The sequence below is a fragment of the Oncorhynchus gorbuscha genome, linkage group LG11, assembly GCF_021184085.1.
Source record: "Oncorhynchus gorbuscha isolate QuinsamMale2020 ecotype Even-year linkage group LG11, OgorEven_v1.0, whole genome shotgun sequence".
In the NCBI taxonomy this organism is placed as follows: domain Eukaryota; kingdom Metazoa; phylum Chordata; class Actinopteri; order Salmoniformes; family Salmonidae; genus Oncorhynchus; species Oncorhynchus gorbuscha.
The window spans coordinates 26,445,985-26,472,476 of record NC_060183.1 but is presented as its reverse complement, the minus strand read 5'-3'; the positions used below and the strand labels follow the sequence as shown (position 1 = coordinate 26,472,476).

Genomic DNA, 26,492 nt, shown 5'->3' with positions numbered 1-26,492 from the left:
TGTTTTTTGGAGTGGAATGAATTATCCTATTTACTTACTATTTCCCGCCCTATGATAAATGTAAGCACAATTATTGTGAAGAGCTTGCATATGAAGTGAAAACAAGTGTTTTACCAATACAATTTATGAGGTCTCTGTGTTACACCAAAGATACTGGATATAATAACGAGATGCTTGTGTCTCTGCCCTAGCAATGGGATTTGTTGTCCATAGAGCAGAACGTTGGGCTATCAAGCTTCCGCCTATTCCTCTGGACGCGTGGATACATCTCGTTATTTGAATATTTTTTTTAAATATTCCATGAGGGGTGTTGATGTCAACTGCCTGTATTCAATGGAGAGTGAGATGCTTGCTAGTCTTATGAATATGCATAGGCCATCTCAGGGACAACTCTGATATAGAATGTTTTTTCTGAAAGTTGCTGGGATGTCATGTGCATCACACTATCAGTACACTCATAACAACCTAAGCATTACGGAACTTGTATAAGATCAAATATGTATCACATATCAAAATGGTAATACATTTTTATCTTGACTAAATTCACTTATTTCCCCCCACACAAAAAAACTTCTCACTTGCTTTAATAAGTAATTAATGTAATTAGTAATTAATGATCTGCTTAAAGTGAACAGATTTTGGGCGGATTAAACTCTCTTGCTTCGCCTCTTCCTCTCTGGTTACACTAACTACCACTATAAAGATTATTATTATTATTATTAATTCTCCCATAAAAAATAACGAATGATGTAGGAAGATGAATTGATAAATGGTTCAAATGTATGATATGACAAATTTATTATTTATTTATTGAATATCTATTCTAGGGTCAGTGGTGCTATAATTTGAAATCGCATAGGCCTATCTAAAACTCCTCGCCTACATGCCCACACTGTTTGCCCTACTTGACTTGCCGTAGTATGCCCAATTGCCCGGATGACAGGGGAGTTTGAAAAACAATGGACTGTAAAAACCGGCGGTTGTAGCTAAAAGAGCTAACTAGTGTTGTGATATAAATTGGAAACTTAAATTCGGTAAATTACAATACTAGCTAGATAATTCTGCAATGCAAGGTAAGTCAAATAATAAGCCTGTTGCTTACGTCATGTGTTTCCGCCTTTGTAACTAACGTAAAGTTAGCAGCTAGCCACAGATAAAATAGAAAGTAACTGACGTTAGCTAACCTCGAATGCATAGGTCCTACTAGTTTGCAAGCTACCGTTAAATGCTGAATTGAGCCCCTCTAGTTAACGTTAGTTGCCTGATAGACCCGACTGAAAATCACAGATTTCTGGGATCCAATATTAATTTAAGCAGTACAAAAACGTGGGAAGTGCACTTACAAGCGAGAATGTTGAATACTTAACGTTACATTTGAACTTACTCCTCCGGTTTTTGTGCGGTTGCTCCGACCTTATTTAGGTCGAAATGTGAAACAAATATCCACAGGAAAGTATTGTTAACCCGACTTTTTAGAGCGCCAGTCAGTACCGCTGTTGAAATTTCTACTGGCACATGTGCAAAACCATGTAAACACCTGCAAGACTTCGGTAAGTATAGACAGGTGGGTTGTTTAGCAAAACCGACAGGGTTGGCGTAGAATCAAAGGATCGTTGACAATATGTAAACTTTATGAAATGAAAACAAATACATTTGCACAATGAGCACTTGTCTATCATATACATCGTTAGTTGTTGTTTAGCTCAGAGAATTTTAGCCATGTTAGCATAGACGTGACAGACACAACACAATACTTGAGTTAAAGTAAAGATACCCTCTTAGAAAATGACTCAAGTAAAAGTGAGTCATACAGTAGAATACCACTTGAGTAAAAAATATAAAAGTATTTGGTTTTAAATATGTTTATGTACTAAATATGTTTAAGTGTATATATACTTAAGCAGTGGTGGAAAAAGTACCCAATTGTCATACATGAGTAAAAGTAAAGATACCCTAATAGAAAATGACTCAAGAAAGTGAAAGTCACCAAGTAAAATACTACTTGAATAAACGTCTAAAGTATTTGGTTTTAAATATACTAAAGTATCAAAAGTAAATGTAATTGCTAAAATATACGTAAGTATAAATCCTTCCTTATTTAAACAAACCAGACGCCACAATTGTTTTGTATTTTTATTTAAGGATAGCCAGGGGCACACTCAGACATAATTTACAAATGAAGCATTGGTGTTAGTGAGTCTGCCAGATCAGAGGCAGTAGAGATGACCAGGGGTGTTCTCTTGATAAGTGTGAAATAGAAAATGGTCCTGTCCTGCTAAGCATTCAAAATGTAACTACTACTTTTGGATTTTAGGGAAAATGGAGTAAAAAGTACATTATTTTCTTTAGAAATGTAGTGAAGTAAAAGTAGTCAAATATAAATAGTAAAATAAAGTACCGATAATCCAAAAAACTACTTAAGTAGTACTTGTTAAGTAAAAATACTTTAAACACTGTACTTAAGTATATTCCAGGCTGCATTACATCTTGCCGTGATTGGGAGTCCCATAGGGCGGTGCACAATTGGCAAAGCGTCGTTAGGGTTTGGCCGGAGTAGGCTGCCATTGTACAGTCATGGCCCAAAATTGAGAATGACACAAATATAAATTTTCACAAGGTTTGCTGCTTCAGTGTCTTTAGATATTTTTGTCAGATGTTATTATGGACTACTGAAGTATAAGTACAAGCATTTCATGTGTCAGACTTTTATTGAGAATTACATCAGGCCCCTTCCCCTTTTCCACATTTTGTTACGTTACAGCCTTATTCTGAAATTGATCAATTATTTTTGTCCCTTATCAATCTACACACAATACCCCATAATCACAAAGCGAGGAAAGGTTTTTGCAAACTTATTACAAATAATCAAAAATATTATTTTCATACATATTCAGACCCTTTGTTATGAGACTCAAAATTGAGCTAAAGTGAGCCCTGTTTCCATTGATCATCCTTGAGATGCTTCTTGATTGGAGTCTACCTGTGGTAAATTCAATTGATTGGACATCATTTGGAAAGGCAAACACCTGTCTATATAAGGTCCCACCGTTGACCGTGCATGTCAGAGAAGTCGACGGAATTGTCTGTAGAGCTCCGAGACAAGATTGTGTCGAGGCACAGATCTGGGGAAGGGTACCAAAAAATGTCTTCTTCATTGAAGGTCCCTAACAACACTGGCCTCCATCATTCTTAAATGGATGAATTTTGGAACCACCAAGACTACCTACAGCTGGCCACCCGGTCAAACTGAGCAATCGGTGGAGAAGGGCCTTGGTCAAGGAGGTGACCAAGAACTAGATTGTCACTCTGACAGAGCTATATAGTTCCTCTGTGGAGATGGGAGAACCTTCCAGAAGGACAACTATCTCTGCGGCACTACACCAATCAGGCCTTAATGGTAGAGTGGCCAGATGAAAGCCACTCCTCAGTAAAAGGCACATGACTGTCCACTTGGAGTTTGCCAAAAGGCACCTAAAAGACTCAGACCATGAGAAACAAGTCTGATGAAACCAAGATTGAACTCTTTGTGCCAAATGTCACATCTGGAGGAAACCTGGCACCATCCCTATGGTGAAGCATGGTGGTGGCAGCATCATGTTGTGGGGATGTTTTTCAGAAGCAGGGACTGGGAGATTAGTCAGGATTGAGGGAAAGCTGACCGGAACCTACTCTAGAGCCCTCGGGACCTTAGGCTGGGGAGAAGGTTCACATTCCAACGGGACGATGACCCTAAGCACATAGCCAAGACAACGCAGAAGGGGCTTCGAGCAAGTCTCTGAAAGTCCTTGTGTGGCCCAGCCAGAGCCCGGACTTGAACATCTCTGCAGAGACCTGAAAATAGCTTTGCAGTGACGCTCCCCATCCAACCTGACAGAGTTTGAGAGGATTTGCAGAGACAAATGGGAGGAACTCTCCACATACAGGTGTGCCAAGCTTATCAAATCAAATTTTATTTGTCACATACACATGGTTAGCAGATGTTAGTGCGAGTGTAGCGAAATGCTTGTGTTTCTAGTTCCGACAATGCAGTAATAACCAACAAGTAATCTATCTAACAATTCCAAAACTACTACCTTATAGACACAAGTGTAAGGGGATAAAGAATATGTACATAAAGATATATGAATGAGTGATGGTACAGAGCGGCATAGACAAGATACAGTAGATGGTATTGAGTGCAGTATATACATATGAGATGAGTATGTAAACAAAGTGGCATAGTTAAAGTGGCTAGTGATACATGTCTTACATAAGGATGCAGTAGATGATATAGAGTACAGTATATACGTATATATATGAGATGAATAATGTAGGGTATGTAAACATTATATTAGGTAGCATTGTTTAAAGTGGCTAGTGATATATTTTACATCATTTCCCATTATTAAAGTGGCTGGAGTTGAGTCAATGTGTTGGCAGCAGCCACTCAATGTTAGTGGTGGCTGTTTAACAGTCTGGCCTTGAGATGGAAGCTGTTTTTCAGTCTTCTCGGTCCCAGCTTTGATGCGCTTGTACTGACCTCGCCTTCTGGATGATAGCAGGGTGAACAGGCAGTGGCTCAGGTGGTTGTTGTCCTTGATGATCTTTATGGCCTTCCTGTGACATCGGGTGGTGTTGGTGTCCTGGAGGGCAGGTAGTTTGCCCCCGGTGATGCGTTGTGCAGACCTCACCCTCTGGAGAGCCTTACGGTTGTGGGCGGAGCAGTTGCCGTACCAGGCGGTGATAGAGCCCGACAGGATGCTCTCGATTGTGCATCTGTAGACGTTTGTGAGTGCTTTTGGTGACAAGCCGAATTTCTTCAGCCTCCTGAGGTTGAAGAGGCGCTGCTGCGCCTTCTTCACATTACATTTACATTTAAGTCATTTAGCAGACGCTCTTATCCAGAGCGACACACAGATGCTGTCTGTGTGGGTGGACCAATTCAGTTTGTCTGTGATGTGTACGCCGAGGAACTTAAAACTTACTACCCTCTCCACTACTGTTCCATCGATGTGGATAGGCGGGTGTTCCCTCTGCTGTTTCCTGAAGTCCACAATCATCTCCTTAGTTTTGTTGACTTTGAGTGTGAGGTTATTTTCCTGACACCACACTCCGAGGGCCCTCACCTCCTCCCTGTAGGCCGTCTCGTCGTTGTTGGTAATCAAGCCTACCACTGTTGTGTCGTCCGCAAACTTGATTATTGAGTTGGAGGCGTGCGTGGCCACGCAGTTGTGGATGAACAGGGAGTACAGGAGAGGGCTCAGAACGCACCCTTGTGGGGCCCCAGTGTTGAGGATCAGCGGGGTGGAGATGTTGCCTACCCTCACCACCTGGGGGTGGCCCGTCAGGAAGTCCAGTACCCAGTTGCACAGGGCGGGGTCGAGACCCAGGGTCTCGAGCTTGATGACGAGCTTGGAGGGCACTATGGTGTTAAATGCCGAGCTGTAGTCGATGATCAGCATTCTCGCATAGGTATTCCTCTTGTCCAGATGGGTTAGGGCAGTGTGCAGTGTGGTTGAGATTGCATCGTCTGTGGACCTATTTGGGCGGTAAGCAAATTGGAGTGGGTCTAGGGTGTCAGGTAGGGTGGAGGTGATATGGTCCTTGACTAGTCTCTCAGTAGTAGTTGTTGTTTAGCTGCGATATCATAGCTTTCTTGGGAACAGGAACAATGGTGGCCCTCTTGAAGCATGTGGGAACAACAGACTGGGATAGGGATTGATTGAATATGTCCGTAAACACACCAGCCAGCTTGTCTGCGCATGCTCTGAGGGCGCGGCTGGGGAAGCCGTCTGGGCCTGCAGCCTTGTGAGGGTTGACACGTTTAAATGTTTTCCTCACGTCGGCTGCAGTGAAGGAGAGTCCGCATGTTTTAGTTGCGGCCAGTGTCAGTGGCACTGTATTGTCCTCAAAGCGGGCAAAAGAGTTATTTAGTCTGCCTGGGAGCAAGACATCCTGGTCCGTGACTGTGCTGGTTTTCTTTTTGTAATCCGTGATTGACTGTAGACCCTGCCACATACCTCTTGTGTCTGAGCCGTTGAATTGAGATTCTACTTTGTCTCTATACTGACGCTTAGCTTGTTTGATTGCCTTGCGGAGGGAATAGTTATACTGTTTGTATTCTGTCATGTTTCCAGTCACCTTGCCCTGATTAAAAGCAGTGGTTCGCGCTTTCAGTTTCACGTGAATGCTGCCATCAATCCACGGTTTCTGGTTTGGGAATGTGTTAATCGTTGCTATGGGAACGACATCTTCAACGCACGTTCTAATGAACTCGCACACCAAATCAGCGTATTCGTCAATGTTGTCGTCTGACGCAATACGGAACATATCCAAGTCCACGTGATGGAAGCAGTCTTGGAGTGTGGAATCAGATTGGTCGGACCAGCGTTGAACAGACCTCAGCGTGGGAGCCTCTAGTTTTAGTTTCTGTCTGTAGGCAGGGATCAACAAAATGGAGTATTGGTCAGCTTTTCCGAAAGGAGGGCGGGGCAGGGCCTTATATGCGCGGAAGTTGGAATAGCAATGATCCAAGGTTTTTCCAGCACTGGTTGCGCAATCGATATGCTGATAAAATTTAGGGAGTCTTGTTTTCAGATTAGACTTGTTAAAATCCCCAGCTACAATGAATGCAGCCTCCGGATATATGGATTCCAGTTTGCAAAGAGTCAAATAAAGTTTGTTCAGAGCCATCGATGTGTCTGCTTGGGGGGGAATATATACGGCTGTGATTATAATCGTAGAGAATTCCTTGGTAGATAATGCGGTCTACATTTGATTGTGAGGAATTCTAAATCAGGTGAACAGAAGGACTTGAGTTCCTGTATGTTGTTGTGGCCACACCATGTCACGTTAACCATAAAGCATACGCCCCCGCCCCTCTTCTTACCAGAAAGATGTTTGTTTCTGTCGGCGTGATGCGTGGAGAAACCAGCTGGCTGCACCGTCTCCGATAGCGTCTCTCCAAATCAAATCAAATGTATTTATATAGCCCTTCGTACATCAGCTGATATCTCAAAGTGCTGTACAGAAACCCAGCCTAAAACCCCAAACAGCAAACAATGCAGGTGTAAAAGCACGACCAATTGCTCGGATTTCATCAACCTCCAGTGAGCCATGTTTCCGTGAAGCAAAGAACGTTACAGTCTCTGATGTCCCTCTGGAATGCTACCCTTGCTCGGATTTCATCAACCTTGTTGTCAAGAGACTGGACATTGGTGAGGAGAATGCTAGGGAGTGGTGCACGATGTGCCCGTCTCCGGAGTCTGACCAGAAGACCGCTTCATTTTCCCCTCTTTCGAAGTCGTTTTTTGGGGTCGCTGGCTGGGATCCATTCCATTGTCCTGGGTGAAAGGCAGAACACAGGATCCGCTTTGCGAAAGTCATATTCTTGGTCGTACTGATGGTGAGTTTACGCTGCTCTTATGTTCAGTAGTTCTTCTCGACTGTATGTAATGAAACCTAAGATGACCTGGGGTACCAATGTAAGAAAAAACACGTAAAAAAAACAAAAAACTGCATAGTTTCCTAGGAACGCGAAGCGAGGCGGCCATCTGTCGGCTCCGGAAGTCTCAAGGCTGTAATCGCTGCAAAAGGTGCTTCAACAAAGTACTGAGTAGTAAAGGGTCTGAATACTTATGCAAATGCGATATTTCAACCAAAAAACATGTCATACATTTACAAACCTTTCTAAAATCCTGTAACAAAGGTTTGGAAGTGAAGTGAAGGTCTGAATACTGGGGCAAACACAACACATTACTGAGTACTTAATGTTGTCAAGCATGGTGGTGGCTGCATCATGTTATGGTATGCTTGTCATCGGCAAGGACCACGGAATTATTTAGGATAGAAATAAACATAATAGAAATAAGCACAACCACTGGGAGACAAATTCACCTTTTCAGCAGGAAAATAACCTAAAACACAAGGTCAAATCTATACTGGAGTTGCTTACCAAGGCAACGGTGAATGTGACTGAATGTCCTAGTTACAATTTTGACTTAAATCGGCTTGAAAATCTATGTCAAGACTTGAAAATGGCTGTCTTGCAATGCTCAACAACCAACTTGATAAATATTGAAGAATTTAAAAAATAATATGGGCAAGTAATTGTACAATTCAGGTATGCGAAGCTCTTCGAGACTTATCCCCCCAAAAATCATCACATTTTTCTTCCACTTTAACATTAGAGTATTGTGTGTGGATCATAGACCAAAAAATGACAATTGATCCATTCAGAGGGTGAATGTGCAAGACCAAATATTTAAGTTTCCTTGAACGGTGGTCGGTGCCAGGCACACCAGTTTGAATATGTCAACAACTGCAATGCTGTTGGGCTTTTTACACTCAACAGTTTCCTGTGTGTATCAAGAGTAGTCCACCACCCAAAAGACATCCAGCCAAATTGACGCAACTGTGGTGACTCAACTGTGGGGAAGTATTGTCATCAACATGGGCCAGCATCCCTGTGGAACGCTTCTCCTTGTGGAGCACACTCGTCTTTACCCACTAAATCAAATCAAAGTTTATTTGTCACGTGCGCCTAATACAACAGGTGTAGTAGACCTTACAGTGAAATGCTTGCTTTTAGACTCTAACCAATAGTGCAAAAAAAGTGTGTGTGTGTGTGTGTAGGTAGGGAAAGAAATAAAACAACAGTAAAAAGACGTTTGAAAATTTAATTGAGTATCCTTTTTATGTCTTGCGCAACTCTCAATAGTGTAATGTTGTTCCTGGATGTGCTTCTTCTTCGTTGCACAAATGAATAACCTCAACCAAATTCCATAGACTGGTGACATCCAGTGGATGCGGTAGGAACTGAAAACAGGTTCCTAAGAAATATCCCTTGGCAATGACAACTCGGAACAAACAAAAAAAACAAAAAAATTCTGAACAGTTAGTCCTCAGGGTTTTGCCTGCTACATAAGTTCTGTTATACTCACAGAGATGATTCAAACAGTTTTATAAACTTAAGTGTTTTCTATCCACATCTACTAATAATACGCATATCTTATATTCCTGGCATGAGTTGCAGGAAGTTGGGCACGCTATTTATCCAAAAGTGAAAATGCTGCCCCCTATACCTTAAGAGGTTATTAAGTCCCAGGTTCCTTAGCTTACTGATGAGCTTTGAGGGTACTATGGTGTTGAACGCTGAGCTGTAGTCAATGAATAACATTCTCACGTAGGTGTTCCTTTTGTCCAGGTGGGAAAGGGCAGTATGGAGTACAATAGTGATTGCATCATCTGTGGATCTGTTTTGGCTGTATGCAAATTGGAGTGGGTCTAGGGTTTCTGGGATAATGGTGTTGATGTGAGCCATTACCAGCCTTTCATGGCTACGGATGTGAGTGCTACGGGTCTGTAGTCATTTAGTCAGGTTGCCTTTGTGTTCTTGGGCACAGGGACTATGGTGGTTTGCTTGAAATATGTTGGTATTACAGACTCAATCAGGGACATGTTGAAAATGTCAGTGAAGACACCTGCCAGTTGGTTGACACCTGCCAGTTGGTCAGCACAAGCCCTGGTAATCAGTCTGGCCCCACAGCCTTGTGTATGTTGACCTGTTTAAAGGTCTTACTCACGTCGACTACGGAGAGTGTGCTCACACAGTCATCCGGAACAGCTGATGCTCTCATGCATGCCTCAGTGTTGCTTGCCTCGAAGCGAGCATAGAAGTGATTTAGTTTGTCTGGTAGGCTCGTGTCACTGGGCAGCTCATGGCTGTGCTTCCCTTTGTAGTCTAACGGTTTGCAAGACCTGCCAAAAAAGATGAGCGTTCAGTCATATCAGTTTTGATATCATTAGATATTTTCTTTACCTGTTTAGACAGTTTATTCTTGCCCGTGCGAATTTCTGTTAGTAGTGTCTCTAAACTTTAGACAAGTCGTCAGCTTCTTGGTCCATGGCTGTGTTTCGATGTGTTTGTTTGTCTCTTTCTAGGTTTAGTATTTGCCATAACATGCAGTTGCCAACATAACGTTTCAGTTATTTCTTGATGTTGGTCAAGTTATTTTCTACTTAAGAGGTATACTTTTCATGAAGGAAGGGAATGCCATACGGATCACCTTCACTTGACTACCTTATGGCCGGCATACCGGAAATCGTCTCAAATCTATTAATTTTGGCATTACAGATGGAAGTCAGATTGACTCATGGATACCAATTTTATATCTCTGCGCTAACGCTAGTTAGCAACTTCCTTCAAACTGTATGCAGACACACAAATGTTATCCATGAGTTCATCTGTTCACAGTGCATAATGCGTCATTCACATTACATCTGAGCTGTCAATGGGAACTGTCCGCAAAGGAGTGATATAGCAGCGCCCCCTTGCTGTTGAAGGGTTCGTTGCAAAACTGCAGCAAGAGTCTGTCAATGGAACAGGATGTTATCATACCACAGAAAAAGATGTGGTTTTGTGCGATTGCTTTATGAGATAGCTAGCAACTTGGAAACAATTAACCATAATAGTTATGTTAAATAATACACATTGGCTGTTAAAATAATATATGGCTGTTTCCTCCCATTTTAGTATATTGTGATTGTTATGATGTTTTGTTTTTTCTTATAATTATTAGGCGGAGGTCGCTAGCTACAGTATCTTCTACCTGGCCTAGTTTTTAGTTAGTAGTGATGCGAACTTGGCTCTTTTTAGTGACTCAGATCTTTTTTGACTCGTTAAGACTAATTTCGTTAGAGCACATATCTGGAGCCACCGAGCCGAAGGAGCGCTTATTAATTCGTCTGCAGCCATTGCTGCCAGCAGGTCAAACGAACGACAAAAATGAACTAGTGAGTCGCTCAGAAAAACGAATCATGACTCTCGAGTCAGTGAAGAACCTTTAAAAAAAAAAAATTAATAACAAGCTCCGTAAGCTAGCTTGACTTGATAGAAAGTTAGAGAAACAAGTTGAGGAAAAAGTAACTAAGCAAAACATGTTTTATCACCCGAAACAGTGTGTTTCTCCTGTTTTGAATGAAAAGGTCATATTTTGAAATCTCCCAAAATAATTTAAATCTCCTTACATTGTGAACTCTATATTCACCATCCAGAAACGGAACGAGAGAGCATGAAGATGACATATGGCGTAATGAAATACCCGATGTGTACGGGGCATGAGGGATGAGCAAACAAATCGTTATAGCCACACACAGAGACCTGCGTTTTGAAGTCAGTTAATATTACTTTCCTGTGGATATTTTGTCACACATTTCCAACTGAATAAGGACGTAATCAGCAGATAGGTAGAGTAAGTTCAAATGAATTTTTTTTCAACATTGTGACTTGTAAAGGGACGGTTTGGATGTTTTACTGAAAAGTTAAGACTAGTGAGAAAATCCGTTTCACTCAGATTAACGTTAGATGGTGCTTTATTTACATAACCAAAACATTTAACTCGGACTACAAGTTGGTTCCACTTTCCGCCAACGGAATGGGAGCGAAAAATATTTTTGCTATATCAGATTGTTCTGGCAATTCTCATATAGGAACTTCATTGCGAGGAAAGATGTTTAACATGCTTTTTACATTTGTATCACAAACCATTTTTGTGAAAATCATAATGCAATTGGCCCTTTATAGACCCATACATACTGTAAGACCTTATGAGCTGTGAACCGTACATGATACAGACAACATTTTGGTGCCGTCATATTCCTTATAGTGTGCTGTAACAAATGGAGTATGTCTAGATTCTGAAATGTGCATTTCATATAAATGTATTCGACATTTAAAAATATACTAGTCTTACATAAACATTTCCAGAGTGGTCTTTGAAATTTTTCATATGACCCATTTTTATAAATGTATAGGTAGGTCATTAACCAATCACATTCCTCCTTTAGGATTGCACATTCATCAAATCACCAGCAGAGGGAGTTCCGTTTGAGTTTCCGTTGGTGGTGCTCATAAAATGTATTATAACTTCATAATTAGTAGAGAGCCCACTCTGGAAAATGTGACGTACTTGTGAAGTATATTGTTCTAAACAATATGTCTTAAAATGAACAAAATCAAAGAGTGTAGTATTGAGATATTCATATTAAGATATTTGTTGTTGAATATATTTAGTCTATACATACATGTTACAGCACACTGTAAGGAGTATAATGACGACAAAGATGTTGTCTGTATCATGCACTGTTCAAGGATCATAAGGTCTTACAGGAGGCATGCATAGGTCTAAAATTGCCAATTTCATCATGATTTTCTAACAAATGGTTTGTTATACAAATATAAAAAGCATGCTAAACATCCCTTCCTCTGAATGCATTTCCTATGCGAGAATTGCCAGAACAATTTGAGAGAGAATCACCATTCAAATCAACTAAGACCAAGGTTTGTTTGTGTTATCCATATGCCTTGGTTTGTTAGGTTTGTCCCTGTGACCAGCAGTCTAGTCATTTTTGGTGTTCGTGGACCAGGACGGGACCACCATGCAGCAGCACCCACCAGGGGCAGGAGGGTGCTTCATGGGTATGCTGTCCCCTGGCCATGGGGCAAGAAAGCTGGAAGGGAAATCTTTCTACCTGGACGCTGTGAAGAGTCGCCCTGCAGCCTTTCTTGCGGAGGCCATATCCCATCTCGGAGGGGTAGGAAAGCTGGGAGGAATTGGGGAAAATTAAGCACCGGGGGGGTGACTTCCTATATATTTTAATTTCAGATTTTATAGTGCTAAGCCTCAAGGTGGACTCTAACAATATGACATGATTATATGATGATACATGCAATGATACTTGGCATTATTTTGTAAAAATGTTTGCAGAGAATTGAGAGTTTCCTGAATAAGGATGTCAGCTTTGTTGTGACTGGGAGCCAAGAGGGACTCCGAAGCGAGAGGTTCGAAGTGACCCGAGGTGGGTCAGACGGGATGACCGGGGAGTGTCACAGCTCTCCCCGCTCCACTAAACCGAAAGAGAGCATCATGACCAGCACCAGGCAGCAGCGTCCAGCCACTGGCACTCCCAGACCAATGGTATGGCCTTCCATCCCAGTGCCATATGACTATCCACAAATGGCTGTCCACATATGGCTGTCCTATCCTACTTTGCGGTGCATTAACATCAAACCATCTGTAATATCTATTTTTATTCACAGAATATCATAGCATTTTTTTTTCTGTCATCCATTCATGGCTTCTTGGATGTAGAACTTACTGTGTTAGAGCTTCTGCTTGTATTAAAAGGAACTGGTATGGGGATTCTCAACGCTTTGTTTCTGCAGGTGTGTGGCAGCCGCGGGAAGGCCCTGCTAGAGAAAGCCATTAGGAATAATGTGAGTGCTTTTATTAGGTTGTTTATGTGGCCTGATTCCAAACTGTCTCCTACCCTTAGACAGGGTTAGGGCTAGAGGTTGATTTGAAAACGGGTTGTGATAGCCTTGCGGTTGGTTTCCATGTGTGGTAATGGATCTTCATTTTCCCATGCTGTTCGACCTTGTAACACGAAAACACTGTGTCCAATGGTTTTATCTTTCAGGAACGGCTTCAGGGGAACAGTGTTTTGGCCAATGCCCGCTCCTGGGGAGTCAAGATAGTGCACGTGGACGGTATCCTTTTCACTATCAAACACCTACCTCTGTAGAACTCATTCTCGTCACTCATACCTTTTTAGGTTGACTAACTACTTTAACTACTCTCAGTTTGCCACAAGATCACCTTGTGTTAAGTTGTCATACTGTTTGCGTGTCAAATGTAGCCCATTAATTTACATATCCAAGGAACCTCGTTCTTTTGTGCTGTATTGATCCTAAGCTGACAGCAGATGGCGTCAGATCATTTTCTTAGTCTAGCTTGAGCTATTTGGCTCTTACCAAGACTATGGGCCGTGTTATTAAATGTGATCCTTAATTTAGATAAAGATCTCCTGACGCATGTCCAACTATTGACAGCGGAGAGCTCCAAGGCCAGACGCAGGAAAACTGAGGTAATGTGGTACACCAACCTGTTAGACCTAATCTATCCTAATTATTATGTTTTACAAAGGAGATTGGACCTCTGTCTGCACCAGAAGCATGGTTAGGCCTAAATGTTACTTTTGTAATTTGCTTGTTTGAAATACTTGCATTAATAAAGGGTTGACATTAACCTTTTCCCATTTTGGGGGTTTAGCTGAAAAATTCCAACAAGTATCCTGCTGTGTCTCGTGTCATCAAAGGTCAGTGAATGTTTAACTATTTTATTATTTTCGACTATGGAAATGTGCTGTCTTGTAACTCCATTGACTTTCATGCTATTGATGCTAAATATATTTTTCTGCATTTTCTTTCTCCCTTGGTCCACAGCTGGTGCCTTGAGGTCCCCCTATCTGAAGGTAGAGGATTCAAGCAGGTGGGTCCCTCTCTCCTCCTCTCCATGCACCCCCTTCCCCCTCTTCAGCTGCTTCTAAGCAATATGCTATATCCCATCTCCTCAGTCTTGGGGGCAAATCAAGGCCAAGTGCAACAAGACACTGCAAGATCTTTGTGGCTCCTCAGTGTGAGTTTCCCCTTCAAAAAGCCAACTCCACCTGACCCCCCCCCCCACCTCCCCATGTAAAGATGTCTTTCCCAACCCTTTCCCTCTCATCTCCTCTACTGAAGCTGCCTGGCCTGCACAGTGTGAGGGCTAAGGCAAGTGGGGAGCTTGGCTAGCATGGGCATTTAACATTTAATCACGACCTCCAAGAGGGTGGAGGGGTGACTTGCTGCTGTTCTTGTTTAGCCAAAAGTCTGAATAACAATGGTGGGTTGCATTCCCATTGCCCTCTTCCCCGAAGTGTGCAAAATAATTGGTACAAGCTGAACAAATATACGAACATCCAGCATGTTCCTTACACCAGTCTATTCCTTTGAAATCAATGAGTAAACACTATGGGGAAAAGGATAGTCGAACTGCAACCTTGGTGTTTATCAGGAGGTCAAGGAAGAGGTGGTGGTCGAGGCAGTATGGCTAACTCCTAGTAAGACATTCTGCGTTAGTGTCATAGTAGTTGAGCCTTGGAACAGAAGCAGTCCACAGTATGCCAGCTAATCACTCTGAAACCACAATGTGGGTGGTGATCAGTGATGTGCGGTGAGTTGGATGGCTGGGTCAGCACTGGCTAGTATCAAAGCCAGGTTTACTCACAAATACACCTTGTTGAAGGCCAAGTTAACCATACAACAGATGGCTCCAACAACCAGTGTAACATAGGCTATTAACTGAAATTTACAAATAATTTTCGCAAAATGTAATTACCAATCTAGCCAAAATACAGTGCCTTTGGAAAGTATTCAGACCCCTTGACCTTTTCCACATTTTGTTACAGCCTCATTTTAAAATTGATTGTTTTCCCCCCTCATCAATCTATACACAATACACCATAATGACAAAGAAATAATAGTATTGTAGTTTTTTGTTTGCTAATTTATAATAAAAATATATCACATTTGAATACTTACGTAAATAAGGTATTTCAGTTTTTTTAGCAAAAATGTCTAAACCTGTTTTCACATTTTTCCATTAGGGGGTATTGTGTGTAGATTTGCTGAGGATTTATACTTTTTTAAATGTATTTTTTACGTCCATTTTAGAATAAGGCTGTAACAGCAAAATGTGAAAAAAGTCAAGGGGTCTGAGTACTTAACGAAGGCACTGTACATGGCAGCATATTTCAATTTCATCCGACAAAATGACACACCGCTAGCTCGACCATAGACCGATGTATAGTCGTGGCCAAAAGTTTTGAGAATGACACAAATATGAATTTTCACAGTCTGCTGCCTCAGTTTGTATGATGGCAATTTGCATATACTCCAGAATGTTATGATGAGTGATCAGATGGATTGCAATTAATTGCAAAATCCCTCTTTGCCATGCAAATGAACTGAATCCCCCCAAAACATTTCCACTCCATTTCAGCCCTGCCACAAAAGGACCATCTTGCATTATGTCAGTGATTCTCTCGTTAACACAGGTGTGAATGTTGACGAGGACAAGGCTGGAGATCACTCTGTCATGCTGATTGAGTTCGAATAACAGACTGGAAGCTTCAAAAGGAGGGTGGTGCTTGGAATCATTGTTCTTCCTCTCAACCATGGTTACTTGCAAGGAGACACGTGCCGTCATAAGTGCTTTGCACAAAAAGGGCTTCACAGGCAAGGATATTGCTGACGGTAAGATTGCACCTAAATCAACCATTTATCGGATCATCAAGAACAGCGGTTCAACTGTTGTGAAGAAGGCTTCAGGGCGCCGAAGAAAGTCCAGCAAGCGCCAGGACCGTCTCCTAAAGTTGATTCAGCTTCGGGGCACCACCAGAACAGAGCTTGCTCAGGAATGGCAGCAGGCAGGTGTGAGTGCATCTGCACGCACAGTGAGGTGAAGACTTTTGGAGGATGGCCTGGAGTCAAGAAGGGCAGCAAAGAAGCCACTTCTCTCCAGGAAAAACATTTGGGGTGGCAGCGTAGCCTAGTGGTTTGAGCGTTGGACTAGTAACCGGAAGGTTGCAAGTTCAAACCCCCGAGCTGACAAGGTACAAATTTGTCGTTCTACCCCTGAACAGGCAGTTAACCCACTGTTCCTAGGCCGTCATTGAAAATAAGAATTTGTTCTTAACTGACTTGCCTGGTTAAATAAAGGTCAAATAAAAAATAAATCAGGGACAGAATGATATTCTGCAGAAGGCTGCTGAGGTCTGGGGTAAAGTCATTTTCTCTGAATCCCCTTTCCGATTGTTTGGGGCATGCGGAGAAGACAAGGTGAGCGCTACCATCAGTCCTGTGTCATAACAACAGTAAAGCTTCCTGAGACCATTCATATGTGGGGTTGCTTCTCAGCCAAGGGAGTGGGCTCACTCACAATTATGCCTAAGAACACAGCCATGAATAAAGAATGGTACCAACACATCCTCCGAGAGCAACTTCTCCCAACCATCCAGGAACAGTTTGGTGACGAACAATGCCTTTTCCAGCATGATGGAGCACCTTGTCATAAGTGATAACTAAGTGGCTCGGGGAACAAAACATTGATATTTTGTGTCAATGGCCAGGAAACTCGCCAGACCTTAATCCCATTGAGAACTTGTGGTGCTTAAGGTGGGTGGACAAACAAAACCCCACAAACTCCAAGCATTGATTATGCAAGAATGGGCTGCTATCAGTCAGGATGTGGCCCAGAAGTTAACAGCACGCCAGGGCAGATTGCAGAGGTCTTGAAAAAGGGTCAATACTGCAAATATTGACTCTGCATCAACTTCATGTAATTGTCCATTAAAGCCTTTGACACTCGTGAAATGCTTGTAATTATACTTCAGTATTCCATAGTAACATCTGACAAAAATATCTAAAGACATTGAAGCAGCAAACTTTGACACAAATATTAATTTCCACATTCTCATAATGGCACTAAAAGACCAATATATGGACAAATTTCATCAAAATAATTTGCAACGCAAACTCAAAAGCATTTCACAATGGATTTACAATTCTTCTAATGCGCAAACACACACGATTATGTGAAATATTACACACACACACACATATGATAAAATATGGTTGTAATGCCATTTTCATATCAACAATCAATCACCGAACAATGCAGTTAAATGTCAAAAGTGGCTCATCAAAACAAAATTCTAGCTTCAAAGCGATGTCTGGTTCAACAGTAGTCTAACCTTCAAATTGCCAGGGAAAATGCATTTGGGACTAACATTACTTGTTATGTCTGTTCTTCTGGTGAACCTCTGTGACAGAGTTGGACAAGTCACAGCAGAACCCCATGTCCATTATTTTATTCTGTATGCGCACAGCAGGCCCACGGTTGCAGGGAGACGCATCCCCAAGGCCCATTATGTCCACAAAGCAGAAGTAAAAGTCTGGATAAAAAGTATGAATTGGTGATGACGTTTCAGACAAGTAGGCAGTCCAGTACATGGTGATGGCATGTCAGGTCTTGTGTGTTGAGCTCCCGTGTGCTGCCTCTGGTCTTAACTTTCATTATAGTTGACGTTCTGCTCTTCCATTCTGATGTTCCAAACGGTACGTTACATTATTCCAACTTGGAAGATTGTTCCGAGGTGCAATAGTGTCCAGTTGACATGTTGTATTTACAAGCTAGCTAGCTTTGTTTAGTTCAAGGGATGCGAGTGCCAAATTATGTAGACACACAAATGTTGCTCAGCTTACATCAGGCAATACCCACACAACATGTTTAGGCAATACGCATGTGCAAAATATGAAATTGGCTCGAATGAAGCTACTTCCAAGCAAGGCAAAGCAGCAACACCTTTGCTGACCCTGTCCATTAACAATGACTGTAGTCAGGAAAGGCTGCACATGTAAAGGATATTAATGGATTTGAATGGCTGGAAAGAATTAATACCCTGGCATCTTTCCTGAGGTTTTGATGCAGTTTTAGCACATTTTTGAGGGTTTGAGAATAAATAACACCAGAATCATTGATAAAAAGAAACAGAACAAAACATGTCAATTTTATTTTGATTTCATGACAGCTTTTTAAAAGTAGATTATCACAGGGCACTTGCATACCATGACTGCATGTCACAGGTGGTGATGCTCTGCCCCTGGCCTTTGTATATCCTCTCCACCACCCCACCCGATGCTAGCTTAGGAGGCTAGTGTTTCAGCCAGGCTGATTTCCTTAATTGAACTTTTAGAACTCCCCTGACTGTTAGGTAATGTGACGAGTGCCATCAGCGAGGCAGGCATTCGGGCTGCTCCCTGGGAGCCCAGGGCTCAAGCAGAGGATACAGTTTCTTCTGTTCCACCTTGCCTTTGCAAGCAGCCCTGTATTGGATTCAGTGGACATGAATGGGGACTCAATGTGCTAAAAGCAATTTTCAGCAGCCCTATCATTTAAGCTAATTACAGGACCATGCCTGCTCGGCTACGGTACTGGGCCATTCCATGAGAAATTGAGCCCGTGGGCTGTGACAGCTAAACCAATGTGGTTGTTAGCTGGGTCATGTTCATTAGGACACACCGTAGCAAAACATTCAATGGGAATCAATAATTTCTTATTGGACAGTTGGTACTCTCTTTCTGAGTAATTTCTAATATTTTGTACCTACTAAACACAACCCAGGTCTTAGTTGGGGTCTGTTAGATACAAGTCAAGTCTAAGACCTTACTCCAGTGTACAGAATTTACAGTGCATTTGGAACCTTCCAGAAGGACAACCATCCCTGCAGCACTCCACCAATCAGGCCTTTATGGTCGAGTGGCCAGACGGAAGCCACTCCTCAGCCCACTTGAAGTTTGCCAAAAGGCACCCAAAGATCTCAGACCATGAGAAACAATATTCTTTGGTCTGATGAATCCAACATTGAACGCTTGGCCTGAATGTCAAGTGTGACGTCTGGAGGAAACCTGGCACCATCCCTACAGTGACGCATGGTGGTGGCAGCATCATGCTGTGGAGGTGTTTTTCGGCAGCAGGGACTGGGCGACTTGTCAGGATCGAGGGAAAGATCCTTCATGAAAACATGCTCCAGAGCGCTCAGGACCTCATACTGGGGCGAGGGTTTACCTTCCAACAGGACAATGACCCGAAGCACTCAGCCAAGACAATGCAGGAGTGGCTTCTGGACAAGTCCTTGAGTGGCACAGCCAGAGCCTGGACTTAAACCCGATCACATATTTCTGGAGACTTGAAAATAGCTGTGCAGCGACATTCCCCTCCAACCTGACAGAGCTTGAGAAAAATGGGAGAAACTCCCCAAATAAATTGGCAAACATTTGGAAAAAAAACTGTTTACTTTGTCATTATGGGGTGTTGTGTGTAGATTGAGGGGGGGGGGCGTTTTTAATACATTTTTAGAATAAGGCTGTAATAAAATGTGGGAAAATTCGAGGGATCTGAGTACTTTCCGACTGCACTGAATGACTTGTTATAACAGCATGTGGTCATGTACAGTGTAATCAAACCTAGCGTTATCCAAGTGTATATTTTCTGCTGTGCAATGACTTTCACCTTAGATCTAATTGTAGTATCCAATTCTCTCTCCTATTTGTTATGGAACCAGGAAATACAAGGCCCTGCACATGCAGTCCATGACCTTTCCCAATCTGTGCTACTCTGGCCGGTTCAGTCCTTTTGAGCCCCCTGCACCCCCCCAGCCTGAGAGAGTCAAGGTGCAGGGACAAAACAAAGCCAGGTATAACACACTGAACAGGCCACAAGCATAACCTTACTGGCCTTGGAACTCGGCCATTGCTTGTTTTTATCTCCACGACAGCTCAGCAATGGTGCTCTTTTGATGTTGGTGTACACATTATATGGTTCAGACAATACATTTATGCCTTTTTATACAGAGGGAAGACACTTCTAACTTTTTGTCCCCCCATTAAATAGACTGATAATTAAGAGTTTGAGTACAAGCCAGGACAAACCTCGAAGCCCTCTCCCACGCAACCCCTCACTTTGTCGAGCACGCAAAAAGAACCTGGGCTACTGCGAGTGCTGTCATGAACCCTTTAAGGACCAGGATGAGGTAAGACGTGTATCCAAGTCTTTTTTTATTTTATTTTTTTTGTCTCTGTTTTTGTCTGTTAATGTCAAAATGTTGTATCTGTTAATGGTTTGTTTGTAAGCTTGTGTTTTGTATGTGTCTGTTTTTGTCAATGTCAATATTTTTGTCTGTATTCTATTTATTTCACTCCTCACTACGTTAACTCTTGTCTGGCAGCACTTGCAGTCGGCTCAGCATCGTGACTTTGTGCAGGACCGCTCCCACTACAGCCTGGTGGACCAGCTGGTGGCTGACATGGAGCCGGGCTTCGCTCCCTGTCCTGCCCCAGTGTCAGCAGCCACAACACTGCTCAGGTAAGAGCCAGGCCTGTCCACTAACGTGGCATTGTCTTACGTCTGTTGGCGCCACTCCTTACGCAACGCTCGTCCCTCAACAGACCTGTCTTGTAAGTCATTGAACTAATATGTTGTGGAACTCCTATTCAAAATCTCATATCAGAAAGCATCTGCCATAGGAAATTAAAACGTCCTAATTTCTGAAATGATTGCACTCTCCTATGGCTATTTATGAATCAGGCTAAATTACACGTGATAGGGATTCAATCATTTGTAAATCAAAACAAAGCGGTGGCTACCTGCAAAAATGATGGCCGCCAGGTGTCTTGATCAGCTGCTTAGCTAACTTGTTGTAGCTAGCTTACTGACATAGAGCTTTAGTGACAGGCTTAGCTTGTTTTAAAATACCCTGAAGTTGTAGCTAGACACGCTGTCCCAAAATGAAGAGGGACTGTTATCAGAAATTAGTTTGCTTGTTTCTCCTCGTCCTTGAAGCAGCAGTTGACTCCGGAAGCTACTGCACTCACTCACGGCAGAACAGGCAGCTGCTTCATCGTGAAATTGTCAAACTTTAGAAATTCTTCTCCATCCTTGAAGCACTAAACTCCTGAGCTAAAAAAATGTTTTTTAACTAAGACTTCCAAAGAAAACGCCAACATTACACAGATGTATTGTTTTAGCTTAGATTAATTCAGACTGTTTTGAGGCAGACATGGGGTTCAGCAGACAATGTTACCAAGGTAATATTTTAGAATATTATGACAGCACATTGTAGACTAACTAATTTTCATCTATTCCATTACTCTTTGCAAGATACGAGACATATCGGTGCAGGCGGAATCGTCACGCTATCTGGCGTAAGACAATGCTAACACGGTTTAGAAGTACCCTGATACTATAATGCAATCCAAATTATAATTGGAGGTTGGATTAAAATCACTTAACATTGTGCCATACCATTCACATGTACCATGGTTATTTCTCAGAAATGTTCTCTTTAAAAAAAAAGATCTACTAAAAGTGGTTTTGTGCTTTCTGCTGCCCTATCAGGTTGGAGACTCCCCCACTTCAACTACAACTGCCCCACAGCCCCTCTGAGATGCAGACGCACAGTGAGACGGAGCACGCCATCCAGGCCCTGCTTACCCAAGGCTCACCGTCCAACACCCTGGACCCGGATCCAAGCTCTTTCACTCCGAGCGTAGTCCCCCTGTCATCCCATGCCCAGCCGCTCCCCCCCTGCCCTGACACCCTCAGCCTACTCCTCCTGCCATCCCTCCCCCAGCCTCTCTCCTCCTGCCCTGACAACCACCCTCCCTTCCCCGACACTCTTTGTCAGTCCCCCACCCTAGCACCCCTACCAAACCACTCCCAGCCCCTCTCCCCCTGCCCCAACACCCAATGCCAGCCTCTCAGCCCCTACTCCCAGCCTCCTGTACTCAGCCCTAAAACCATGTTTCCCTTTGAGCCCATGTCCCAACCCGACAGCCCCTACTCTCAGCCCCCAGTCCTCAGCCCCCAGGTCCTGCTTCAGCCCCCCACTCCTCACCATCCCACAGAGGGGGAAGATATGGAGATTGACAGCCATATGTCAGCATCCGCAGAGGTGGAACCAGTCCCTCAGACTGTCCCAGGTCGGTCTCGCTCCCTTCCTCGCCTCTGGTTCACTGCAGCGAATGCAAAGAAACGCAGCCGATCAGTCAGTCCTGACACCAAGGCCTGCAAGAGAATAAGGACCTCCCTGGCCAACCGTCACAAATCAAAACCCATCTGGGGCTTCAACAGTGCTGGTTGGACAAGGAAGGAAAACCAGCCCTTAGTCCCACCCACATATACTGGCAATGGACATGGGCTTGTGGTTAAGGCCTGCTCCCCTGCCCAAAGAACTAGGAACTGCAGAACAAAGACCAACCCCAGATCAGCTGGAAGTGAAGGGAATATCACTGGTGCCAACGACACAAGACAGAATAAACAAAGTTGGGAACGGTGTAGGCATCCGAGCAGCCAACCACTGTCACTCTGTGCCCATTTGTGGCCCGGGCCATGCAATATGTCCTTTGTTGAAGGTGGACAAGATAACCAGTTGGCCTCCAGTGGAAGTGTTTGGTACAAACCGCCATTCTTTGGCCACATTCCCAAGGCTTCCTGTGAATTCCACAGGCAATCCGTCAGGTCATATGGATCATTCAATCTTCATGGACCGGTGTGTTCTACAGCAGCATGCCACAGCGACTCCAAACATCAGTGCTTCTTTCCCTCCCCAGCTTCTTCACCACCCTTCAGATAGACCAACCCACTGCCCCTCCTCCAGCCAGGACTCAAACCCCTGCCACTCCCAGTCCATCACCTCCATCTGTATCGAGTCTGCCCTGCTTCCCGACCTGGCCGTCCCCTCTGACTCGGACTCGGACTGGGAATGCGATCTTATGTCCCGCCTCGGCCCCCCTGCCGCCACCTCCGCCCCTTCCACCCTTTCCCTCCCGCAACCAGCAGGGAGCCACCACCAGCAGCTGGACTTGGAGCTACTACAAAGACCCTGCAGCACCTGGACGCTGCACGACACCAGCTATGAGTCGCATCTGTGCTCTGTGTTGCAGCAGCCCCTCACCCCGCTGCCGGACCCCTCTCTAGTGTTTTCCAGGACAGAAAGGCAAAGTCTAGAAGTGACTCAGCATTGACTCGGGAATTACGGGATATGGGCTGGTTACTTGACCCATCGAAGTCCCAATACACAAACTTTTTGACCTACCTGGTTTTACATATGAAGTCGTCAAACAAAGTGAACAGACATAACAACAAACATCGCAACGAATAACATTGACGTTGAAGCTTGTATTTGTCAGGTACCTACCCAAAAATCGATGGATTATTCATGATGTATTACTGCAGAATGCCGCAATTACATCCTTATAACACTGACTTACGAGGACCTGATGAGGATCCTATGGCCTTGTGTTTCTGGGCCCATCCCTGATCCATTAATAATTAAAGCACCCAGGCCATATTTTGTCTCATGCAGACCTTTGTCTTTCAGCAGCAATCTCTGAGAACAAGCAACGGTATTGAGAATTTAATGAGTCTCTGCTGGAAGGGGCATTACTCAATTAGTTTAAGTGCTGCGTCTGGATCGGCTCCCAATAGCGCCGGTGTTGATGTTCAGACCGGGCTAAAGAGTTAAGTGAGTGAAGGACTCGACAGGACTCTGCAGTCCCGGCCAGAAACTCTTGATTAATCCTGAAAGGGCTTCTTTGAAGGAGATCCAACAAAAGGGACTGGATGGGTGAAAGGGATATGGGGGCTTGCCACAGTGCACTCACCACTGATGGGATCTCCACCATATATATTCCTTTGACAACTGTTTCATAATATTGTTTGCCGATATAGAGTTCCAGACATGAGCTGTGCTTGCAAGAACTTTTTATTTATTTTTTTTCCCCCCAAGAGTTAAAAACTACTGATAAGTGAAGTGGGTGTTTGCAACATTTTCTGCCTCGTTGTGGTACTTTAAGCATGTGTCTTTGTCCAAGTGCAACAAAAGACTGACTCCAGCTGAGTATTTTGGGGGGTTTTCTTCACTAATTATGTTGAATATGACGTTATATCTCAAACTGAAGAATGGTTTTATAAAATGTGCTTTATTTCTGAAAGGTTTGTCAGCATTCAGCCTTTCACAATGTGAATGCATAATGTCTCATGTTGGTTTTAACAAAATGTTTAAAAATTAAAATGTATACAGTACCAGTCAAAGGTTTAGACACACTTACTCAATCGAGGGGTTTTCTTTGTTTTTACTATTTTCTACACTGTAGAATAATTGTGAAGACATCAAAACTATGAAATAACATATGGAATCATATAGTAACCAAAAAAGTGTTAAACAAACCAAATATGTTGTATATTTGAAGTTCTTCAAAGTAGCCACCCTTTGCCTTGAAGATAGCTTTGCACACTCTTTGCATTCTCTCAACCAGATTCACATGGAATGCTTTTCCAACAGTCTTGAAGGAATTCCCACATATGCTGAGCACTTGTTGATGAGCTGCTTGTCCTTCACTCTGCGGTCCAACTCATCCCAAACCATCTCATTTGGGTTGAGGTTGGGTGATTGTGGAGGCCAGGTCATCTGATGCAGCACTATGTCACTCTCCTTCTTGGTCAAATAGCCGTTGCACAGCCTGGAGGTGTGTTTTGGGTCATTGTCCTGTTGACAAACAAAATGATTGTCCCACTAAGCACAAACCAGATGGGATGGTTTATTGCTGCAGAATGCTGTGGTAGCCATGCTGGTTTAGTGTGCCTTGAATTCTAAATAAATCACAGTGTCACCATCACACCACCTCTTCCATACTTCACAGTGGGAATCACAAGTGCGGAGATCATCCGTTCACCTACTCTGCGCCTCACAAAGACATTGCGGTTGGAACCAAAAATGTCACGTTTTGTACTCATCAGACCAAGGACAGATTTCAACTGGTCTAATGTACATTGTTTGTGTTTCTTGGCCCAAGCAAGTCTCTTCTTCTTATTATGGTGGCCTTTAGTGGTGTTTTTTTTGCAGCAATTCAACCATGAAGGCCTGGTTTCAGACTGTGTCCTCTAAACAGTTGATGTTGAGATGTGTCTTACTTGAACGCTGAAGCATATATTTGGGCTGCAATTTCTGGGGCTGGTAATGAGCTTATCCTCTGCACCAGAGGTAACTCGGGGTCTTCCTTTCCTGTTGCGGTCCTCATGAGAGCCAGTTTCAGCATAGCGCTTGATGTTTTTTTGCGACTGCACTTGAAGAAACTTTCAACGTTCTTTAACTTTTCAGTATTGACTGACCTTCATGTCTTGAAGAAATGATGGACTGTCGTTTCTCTTTGCTTATTTGAGCTGTTCTTGCCAGAATATGGATTTGGTCTTTTACCAAATAGGGCTAGCTTATGTATACCATCCCTACCTTGTCACAACACAATTGATTTGGCTCAAATGCATTAAGAAGGAAAGAAATTCCACAAATGTACTTTTAACAAGGCACATCTGTTAATTGAAATGCATTCCAGTTGACTACTTCAGGAAGCTGGTTGAGAGAATTCCAAGAGTGCAAAGATTGAAGAATCAAAATATATTTTATGTATTGTAGAAATGTGTAATATGTCTAATTTCATAGTTTTGATTTCTTCAGTATTATTCTACAATGTAGAAATAAAGAAAAACCCTGACATGAGTACGTGTGTCCACATTTTTGACTGGTTCTATATATTTGCTATAGTATACTTTTAGACTGGCTTTGCTTATGTGAGTGACTAGATTCAAACCATATGTCAATGGGTCAAACCTGGGTCTCCTGTGTGCCACAACAATTTGTCTGCTGAGGAAGCTTGGGGAGCTAACAAAGTATTTTGATACGCAGAAGACCCAGGTTTGAACCAGTTAGTCACATTGGTGCTGTGGGTCTCTGCGAGGAACAGGTTGTTCAGTGAATCACATTCTGAATAACCTTGCCTGAGACTTGAAGAAGACTTGCGTTAGCTTCCCGAGGTAATACCTTGGAGTCTTAATCCTGGATATGGCCAACAATTCTCATTTTTGACTGTATGGTGGAATTAATTTGACTTATATTTTTAGGAATAATAAAAGTTTAAATATGTTCTATGATTGGAGTGACACTAGGATGGCAACAAATGAATTCTGTCATTTTAATGGGCTTTCTCCATTCTGATTGTTTTGTACTCAACCAAACTA

At 43.0% G+C, this 26,492-nt stretch overlaps 1 protein-coding gene across 1 annotated transcript; it reads left to right on the top strand.

Moving 5' to 3' along the window:
- The first annotated feature begins 906 nt into the window (after positions 1-906).
- dbf4b (DBF4 zinc finger B) lies at positions 907-24,658 on the top strand. The gene is made up of 12 exons (XM_046367942.1): positions 907-1,073; positions 12,356-12,573; positions 12,747-12,956; positions 13,205-13,255; positions 13,459-13,528; positions 13,841-13,905; positions 14,091-14,136; positions 14,264-14,309; positions 19,984-20,115; positions 20,313-20,451; positions 20,647-20,783; positions 21,816-24,658. Exons 2-12 carry the CDS (start codon positions 12,418-12,420, stop codon positions 23,050-23,052), a joined length of 2,289 nt encoding a protein of 762 aa, XP_046223898.1. The 5' UTR covers positions 907-1,073; positions 12,356-12,417; the 3' UTR covers positions 23,053-24,658.
- The last annotated feature ends 1,834 nt before the right edge of the window (positions 24,659-26,492 follow it).

Excerpts from the sequence above, each read along its gene's own strand:
- dbf4b (XM_046367942.1), top strand. The coding sequence starts at position 12,418 with ATGCAGCAGCACCCACCAGGGGCAGGAGGGTGCTTCATGGGTATGCTG. Across the intron at positions 14,137-14,263 it reads TGTGTCTCGTGTCATCAAAG|CTGGTGCCTTGAGGTCCCCC; the intron begins GTCAGTGAATGT and ends CTTGGTCCACAG. Across the intron at positions 20,116-20,312 it reads CAGGGACAAAACAAAGCCAG|ACTGATAATTAAGAGTTTGA; the intron begins GTATAACACACT and ends CCCATTAAATAG.